The sequence below is a fragment of the Melanotaenia boesemani genome, chromosome 22 (assembly GCF_017639745.1).
Source record: "Melanotaenia boesemani isolate fMelBoe1 chromosome 22, fMelBoe1.pri, whole genome shotgun sequence".
NCBI classification, from domain to species: Eukaryota; Metazoa; Chordata; class Actinopteri; order Atheriniformes; family Melanotaeniidae; genus Melanotaenia; species Melanotaenia boesemani.
In genome coordinates this window covers 13323670-13332498 of record NC_055703.1, presented here as the reverse complement: position 1 = coordinate 13332498, position 8829 = coordinate 13323670, and the positions used below count along the sequence as shown (strand labels likewise).

The following is an 8829-nucleotide window of genomic DNA, read 5'->3' as shown; positions in this document are numbered from 1 at the left end:
TGCGAAGTAAAGGGAGGAGGAGCACTCGTAGAGCCTGGTGCAGTTTAAATTAATGTCAACCTGTCTCTTCGTTGTGAGAACAAACCCAGCGCAGATAGCGAAAGTACACACTCGGCGCAACCTACTGCAAGCCGCTGTCCAGACTGGAACATGACTCGGCGGCCGAGAAACAGGTACATTCAGAATGAATACTTACTTTAACTTAATTTTCCTTAATATTCCATTTATAAACGCGTAGTTAATTTTTTCCTCTTCAATTATAAAGACTTTTTATTGGACACTGCGGGGAGTTGAGTGATTATAGATGCATTTCTTTGTAAGCATTCCGGTTGTTTCTTATTTAATATTTCCTTTTTGTGCTCCTTGTTCCTTTTGATTTATGAACCGTTTTGTTTTCTTGGCAGTGTAAACTGCATGGTGGTGTGGTTGGGTCGCCCGCGCCAATGACAGGTGGTGGTCATCTGGCATGTGCGCTCCTCGCTCTGCTGTCATTGAGAGGACTAGTAAACTCACGCGCGCGCATAAACGCCACGCTGTGAGCAAGACGGTGCACGGACACCGGTCTTCCATAGGTTACTAAATAGTACAAAATAAAGGAAGGACGGTGTTTGTTAAGCTTTAAACTTAGTTTGTAAGTGGTTTGAGAAGATTACAGAGCATTACGTTCTGTTGATCACAGTCCAGCTGTACCACCGATGCTTTCGTTTTTAGCGTTTTTGACGTGTAGACTGCGTAAGTCCAGCGTGTAGAGGTCATTTTAATACTGGCTTTATGAAACTTGCGTATTTTTCTCGGCATCTTTGAGACTCAAAACGAGGAGCGCTCGGTGTTATTTTGGAAACAGCGTTTTTACAGCGTCCTCTACAGTACATGCACTTGTCTTCAGAAGAAGCTGTATTTTATTTTTGATTGTTTCAACCGTGTTGGAAAAAGTTTTTCTTTCCTTTCTTTCTTTTTCTTTTCTTTTCTTTTCTTTTCGCATTTTTCCTCATTACTGCATAACACTTTCCCCTGAAAACATATTATTATTCACTTACACTAAGCTTGTATGTGAAATTGTTATTCGGGGTCTGACGGGGTTTCAGTGCCGGCTATTAGTTTATTTTTAAGGTGTCATACAGTAAAAAAAAACTGCCCCACGCAAATTCTCTCGAAACAAAACTATCATCATGAGCGGCAAGAGTAAAAAGACAGGTGCAATAATCATGCATTTATTTGATCAAACAGTTTTCAGTGACTGATAATATTAAAACCACTGGGTTGATTTATGTCCACGTGTCTGCTCTTTCATTATTTTCTTATTTTGACATACTTGCAGATTTTTGATGGTTACGACTGAACATCCTGATTTAGTTAAGATTTTTATGCCTTCTGCATAAAATTTGTGTAATTATCAAGATTTCTGTGTACTATTCTACATAATAGGCTAATTCCTGTTATTCCAGAAGTCACACATTTGAGCTAATAAAGGAAAAAAAAGGGAAGACAGTGCAAATAACTCTCTCACACACACAGCAGGGTTCCTGTTCACCTGTTGCTCTGTACCTGGCTTCTGCTTTACATACCATTTAGTATCTCCCTCTGTGTGTGTGTGTGTGTGTGTGTGTGTGTGTGTGTGTGTGTGTGTGTGCATGGCTGTGCTGTGTACTACAATACCACTGCAGGTCTAAACTTGCCAGGGTCACAAAATTATGATGCATGTGCCAATCCCAGTATCTGTGGAAACCAAAAACACTGGAACCTGTTCATCCTCCTCCCTTCCTCCCTCCCACCTTCCCTCCCAGCTGCTGTTCCTCTCTTTCTCCATCTTTATTTCTTTAACTCTGCTTGTGAGTGTCTTGGCTTAGAGCCTGCACCCAGACCTTCAAGAATGACTGGTTCTCTGCCTGTTATGACACCTGATGAATTAAAGAGCATGCCAAGTTCTTTATGCACTCTGTAAAGACACGATTAGAGATTATGGTGGCAAAAGGCAGACATGTATTGTCCAACATTTGTCTAATATCCTGCACTTAAATTCCATCTATGTAATTTATTGCTTTCTCTCTGTGCTGCTGCAGTGTTTACAGTAGTGAGGAGGATGATGAGGAGACAGAGATGTGTGAGCATGATTATGATGGATCGCTGGCCAAGGCAGGGAAACGCCACCTTGGCAAAACACGCTGGACACGAGAAGAGGTACACAAACCATCAAATCAGCATCAAATGTTCAACACTGGATAGATGTTATCTCAGCTAAAATCACTCCACAAGAATGTGTGAATTTGACTTTTTATTGCATGGCTTCACCTTATTGATGGACTAGTGTCTAATTACTTGGGTGAAATTTATTGCATCGACAAATGTGTTTTTCTTTCATTTAGGATGAGAAGTTGAAGAAGCTTGTTGAGCTTCATGGATCAGAAGACTGGAAAGTCATTGCAAATCTTTTAACTGTAAGTAAATCTCAGGGTATAAAAAAGATGTTTGACAGCACTGTCTTCTGTGTGCAGAACAATTAAGCCAACATATTCAGAGCTGTTGATCTTTATAAGCATGTGACTACTCACATAAAAAGTTGATTAAACGTGTTTCTGTTTTGCAACCCAACCAGAATCGTACAGATGTGCAGTGCCAGCACAGATGGCAGAAAGTACTGAACCCAGAACTCATTAAAGGGCCCTGGACCAAAGAGGAGGACCAACGGGTGAGAAATCTCAGTGTTTTATTGGTTATTTAAGAAGCAATAAATTCTTTGAAAGATTATTATATCATTGTAAACATGATAAAGCCTCTTGGAGAACCATTGGTGATGACTGTTAACAGCATCATGGCTTTGTAAGACATTTGGTTTCCACTCACAGGAAAACCCAAAAAGAAAAAAACTACTTTATTTTCCTGTGTGATTAAAGCAACCACTCTGAAGCAATCCCCCATCTGCAGTTGCACATTTTTAGCTGCTGTTACACAAATTAAAACATATTTGGTTGTCTAAAAGCAGTGGGATATTTATTGAGCTAATTCATAAGAGTTATATTTCCACCCAGATGCCACTGTAATGATTAGCAGGGTGGCTAACTTTCCACTGGAAACTCCCTCACTGCTCACCAGCAGGTGTTCTCAATCCCCTCCATTAGTTGGAAAATACAGATAGAAGAAAGTAGGAGGGTGAAAAGAAAACCTTGAATGAGACAGTGTATGTGATTATAACTATTTATTCATGTCTCTTTTTTGTATCTACTCTTCCTCCCCTTTGTCTGTCATAATTTTATATCCTTCTACTTCTCCTTCTCCTCCCTGTTATTGCTCCTTCCTTCCCCTTTTTTCATGCCCCTCTTCTACCATCCACTTCTCTTCCTTTTCAACCCTCCTCTTCCTTCTCTTTTGCCTTTCCTCTTTCTCTCCCCTTCAAATTTGCATCCTCCAGGTGATCGAGCTGGTCCAGAAATACGGAGCCAAGCGCTGGTCAGTGATCGCCAAACACCTGAAAGGACGGATCGGCAAGCAGTGTCGGGAGCGCTGGCACAACCACCTGAACCCAGAGGTTAAGAAGACCTCGTGGACTGAGGAGGAGGACAGAATTATCTACCAGGCACATGAGAAACTGGGAAACCGTTGGGCAGAAATTGCAAAGCTGCTCCCCGGCAGGTGAGGCAGGGAGTTAAGATGGCAGATGGGAAGAAAACAAGAAGCTAGATGAATCACTGAACCTTTGCTGGTTAGCTGCGCAATGCTGTGGTTAAAAGGGTGAAATAGGGGGGAGGGCACTGAAAGGATAACAATAAAGTGAGAAAAAATGGAGCTGTGGAAACAGAGTGCAAGATAGGAGGGTCTAAAGAGAAAATATTTTAGAGTAGAATGACAGGAGAAAGAGATAATTTTAAGATTATTGTAATTGCTTTGTTCTGATAACCTTATCAAGCACATGCATACATTTGTGTGTACTGATAATGTTGTCGAACACCAGTCCTGGACTGGGGTGTCGAGATGTCATGGGTGTGTTTTGCAATAAATAATCTCTAAGTTAATATGTGTCACTTGTGACTCGCAGGACTGACAATGCCATAAAGAACCACTGGAACTCCACCATGAGGCGGAAGGTGGAACAAGAGGGTTACCTCCAGAGCACATCAAAGAACAGCAGCTCCTCACTGTCCATCAGCCATGGTTATGTCAAGCCCACCAATCACATCATGAGCTTCCCCCACCACTCGCCCAATCATGCACAGCTGCCTCCTTTGTCACCTTACCCCTACATACCTGACACACAGAGGGTAAGTGGGCTTTAGACTGAAATTGGTATACTCTGTTTAAAGATTTATTAACTTATGTGGACACATTTCTGATTAACAGGTGCCTTTCCCAATGGCCTTGCATTTGAACATCTTGAACATTCCTCATGGAACCGCTGCTATACAAGTAAAAAGTTTAAGCAATTGCTACAAACTGACCGTGAGAGTTGCTGTGAGACAGGAAGGTGCTAATATATTACCCTTATGCTCTGCTCCTTTTAGAGACACTATGGTGAGGAAGACCCTGAGAAGGAACAGAGGGTGAAAGAGATTGAACTGCTGCTCATGTCAACAGAAAATGAGCTGAAAGGCCAGCCATCACTACCAGTGAGTAATACGTCTTTGTCTGGCTTCAGGCAAGTGCTGAAATTTGAATTTGTGACAGCACAATTTATGTGCAAGTGTTTTTGACCCTGCCTTTAAGGACAGTGGTTGGACGTGTGTGTTTGTGTGAATAAGGAGGAGGAAACATCTGGGGGGTCTGTTTCTGCAAAAGTGATGAAACAGGACCTTATCACCATTTCTGTGTGTGTGACCCTTGTGCAACCCTCCTCTACCCAACACTTCTGTTGCTTTTTACATTAAAGTTCCTTCTTCTCTTTTTCCCCTTTGTAAAATGTTTGAATATTTTCACACACTGCAAGCCTTCCATTTAGTTCTTGTATTTTCTTCTTATTTATCGTGATTACTCTGACAGTTATTTCCTGCCCTCATCCTCTCCTTCTTTTTCACACCAGATGAATTTGCCCTTTCCAAGCTGGTCCAGCCAGAGCTCCTTGATAAGCAGTTTAGATGGTGCAGTGATGTCTTTACCTAATCATCAGGCAGGCGCCCCAGCCCTGCCTCTTGACCAGAGCTGCCTACCTGAGGAGAGCGCCTCTGCATCACGTGCCCACAGCAGTAATGGTAGCAGCAGCAACAACAGCAGCCATCACAACAGTCCAACTTTCTCAAATGCAATCCCAGACTTCATGGATTCTGTAATTGATTCAGTAAGTTTCTGCTCTAAGATAAAAAAGGTTTTCTTATATTTTTCTCTCAGCTATGTATTATTTTTCTGTACCATGACCAACAGTGTCAAGATGAAATAGATAGCTTAGGATTAGACTTTTCCCTGTAGTGGGCCATGACCCATATTTTACTGCCCTTTTCCCAGAGCTTTTCCTTAGTGGGTGAGGCTGCTACCAGTCGCTTCTTGGATAGATTTCTAAAAACAAGCAGTGTCTGTCCCAGTCCGAGCTCAAGATCTGCTCTCATCTGATCAACTCCCTAGCCTTCACTAGTCAGATTTTCTTCACGCTCGCAGGTGTTAAAACATCTGAGTGTGATCAGAATCCCTCCAGTCATTAGTTTATCTTCTGACAGGATCAACAACCAGTCATTCAGAGCAGTGACTCTTCCTGCCGTTCACCTCTCAAAACACAGCTCTTCTTTTTTTTCTTTTCCTCATCATTTTTATATTTTGACTCATTGTACTGCCAGATTGTTATGGCCTGAAACCCAACCTGCCAAGCTTATTTGATTGATTGGTTTCCTTCCGTTTCTTTCAGTTTCTCAACCAGTCAATGAGCCCAGAACACTCTGATGACAGTTTACGAATGAGCTCTCCTGTGGACTCCAAGCCTCTAATTGATCACTCCATCAGGTCCCAGAAAGAGAATGAAATGTGAGTTGCTTTTACTCTTGTCATGTTTATATTACAGCTTTGTTGTGTACAAGGCTTTCCAAACATCTGCCTCCTTTTCATTTCAGGTTCCGAACTCCAAACATTCGCAGATCGATCCAGGAGTCGACGCCACGTACTCCCACACCATTCAGATCAACTCTGGCTCTTCAGGAGGCCAAATATGGACCTCTAAAACTACTGGTGACAGAACTAAAACAAAGCTTGGATCTTAAATATGTCACATACTGCTGTGTATGCCGTGGTGTCCTTGGGAATTAATTGGGAAAGTTGTGTCTTTCAGAATACCACTTTGGAGCAGCAAATGGTCGAATCCATCAAGCAGGAACCAATGGAGTGTGCCATTGAGCAGCCGCCACTTAAAAAGATAAAACAAGAGGTACTTTTCAGACACCATATACACATAAATACACGTCAGAAACATACAGACAATTGTAAGACTGACATAAGAAGTTTTAGTGTGTATGCTGTGAAACCAAAGGTGTCCTTTCAAATTGCAGCTGTATTGGCAAATATCTGTAAATGATTTGAGCTTTTTCCGCTTTGCAACACATTAATGATCAACTTGGAGTTTAGCTACATTGTATGAACTTCAGACATGTACAGTAGATGCCCAAGATCTGTTTTGGGTCTTAGGTGGAGTCCCCATGTGAGAGGAGCCCATGCATGCAATGGGAAGGACAAGAACTCAACACACAGCTCTTCTCCCCCAATGGCCCTGCACAGGAAGTACCTGTAAGTCCACCTTAGAGCTCACTAACTGATTACTCAAACTTTAATTTTAACTTTAAATCAGTACTTGTTTTAGCTATAAGAACTTTATTAACTCAGAAATATATATTTTTTTTCATTTTCATGTAGGATCTTCTTACCAGCTCATTACTCAGTGAAGATGGACACAAAACCTACCATCTTCCTCACAGAGGCATGAACAGCCCACTACAGGTGTGTGCATGTATGCATTTATGTATTTGCATACTGAAATAATGAAAACTTTATGTTGCATGCTTAGCATAAAAACTCATCATCCTTTTCCTGTTTTACCAGCAGCAACTCAGTTCCTGGGAGCAGGTGACCTGCGGGAAGACAGAGGAGCACATTTTGGGCTCAGAGCAGAGCCACAAGTATATCAACACTTACCCTACCAGGACACTGGTGATGTAGACAGAGACGAATGTTGATCTGGAATCATCAACACTCCCTGCGCTGGACACGGCGTTGTGGGTTTCATATTTGTTGTGGTACAACAGTTGGGAGAGGCTTTACGCCACTGGTGTTTTTACACTCAAACTTGTTGGATTTCAACCAACCAAAAACTAAACATTTGTTTTCTTTCCTTTGAATAGAATTTGATTTGGGTTTTTATAAATATGCATCCTAGCTCGTTTGGTCTTATCTTTGTATTATGATCATTGTTGTATTATAAATGGGAAATGGTGAATATGTTTGCATTGGGCTGTATTATTAGTTACAAATTTTAATATTAATATAAAGAACAAGTTGATTAATTTATTTGTTTTTTTTCTTTCTTTTTTGTTTTTAATGATGACTTTGTTGTTGTTTTACAATTGGCCAATGGAGCAGTGTTGTAATTATAAGTATTTAAGCCCTAGTAGCATTATCATTTATCCAAAGGCATAATAATAATTCCAGAACTGACCTCTGTATTTCACACATGAATCTATTTCATTTTTTTTGTTTTTGTTTTTGTTTTTAATGGCTGCATGGGTCCACTGAGAATTTTGAGGGTTTGGTCTGTGCCGTCTCATGTAAACACTTATTAAGAACTGCTGTGTCTGTTCTTATATCATTATTCAAAAAGCCACAGTAGTATTACCAGATGGCCTTATTGCTACCTTTAATTTAAACCAATTTTTCATTTCAAATATCAATTTTATGCTTTAAAAGTGTCCTGTATTAGGATCCATTACTAGAACAAATAATTAATGTTCCTAGCATATCAGTATGCCTTTGTAAAGATGAGGAGAAGAAAAAAAGTACACTATTCTGGCATTTAAAATCTGTAATGAATGAGCTTCACCCAGTAAGAGTAAGACCAAGCTGCATGTGAATTTTATATTCTCCATAAAAAAGTGAGATTTGTAAACACTGATGTTTTTATATCATACTACAGTAAAAAGCCCTGTTAAAGCGTTTGTATTATTTTTTTAAATTTTTTTTTTAAAATACTTTTGTATTGTTTTGTAATGCATCAGCATTTTGTTTCTTACAAAGACTGCAGTTACCCATCTCAAACACTTAGCACACATTTTTTGTGATTTAATGCCTTTATGATACTAGCTTTGGAGCAATTTTTTTACTTTACAAAAGTTTTTATACATGCCAAGTTTTCATGTTTGTTATACTTTTGTATACTGCCTAGCAAATAAAGTGTGCTGTTTTTATGATAACCTTGTGTTCAGTGTTGTTTGGGTGAAATTTTAAGCAAGCAAGGGCAGAGCTGTCCTTCAGAGGCTAAAAACTGTTTAAATCTGTTTAAACTGTAAAGTTTATAAATGCCACTATGACCTACAACTGTATGATGTAATTCCTGTACCTGAAGTGTATAAGTTATTAACTATCTGGTATCTATCAAAGTTTTACCTATCTCTAGTAGTGAAATGTCTCTGAAGACTGTATTGTTCATACACCATCCCCCCTTCCCGTTTACACTCAGACATTTTGGACACAATGGTTTCTTATCACAAAGTTGGGTCAGGTGTATCATAAAGCTTTTCTTCCATCTGCCTTTCATTAAAAGAATAGATAGTTTATCAGGCAGTTAACAAAATAGGCAAATTATTCCAACTGTTGCATTTTTTTTCAGAGGAGAAAAGGTCTAATTTGAAAATGGGCTTCACAGAAATACAGTTG

At 40.0% G+C, this 8829-nt stretch overlaps 1 protein-coding gene across 2 annotated transcripts; it reads left to right on the top strand.

The window, feature by feature from the left end:
- On the top strand, positions 1-8362 carry myb (v-myb avian myeloblastosis viral oncogene homolog). 2 transcript variants are annotated; one of them, XM_041975103.1, is made up of 15 exons: positions 1-173; positions 2061-2178; positions 2364-2435; positions 2594-2686; positions 3407-3627; positions 4031-4253; positions 4333-4398; positions 4494-4598; positions 5009-5263; positions 5822-5937; positions 6024-6138; positions 6239-6334; positions 6592-6690; positions 6817-6900; positions 7006-8362. In XM_041975103.1, the coding sequence occupies exons 1-15, from the start codon at positions 151-153 to the stop codon at positions 7117-7119; spliced, it is 1800 nt and encodes a 599-aa protein (XP_041831037.1). In that variant the 5' UTR covers positions 1-150; the 3' UTR covers positions 7120-8362. The 2 variants fall into 2 exon arrangements, with proteins under 2 accessions (XP_041831037.1, XP_041831035.1); XM_041975101.1 differs by having other exon boundaries at positions 2-173; positions 7003-8362.
- The last annotated feature ends 467 nt before the right edge of the window (positions 8363-8829 follow it).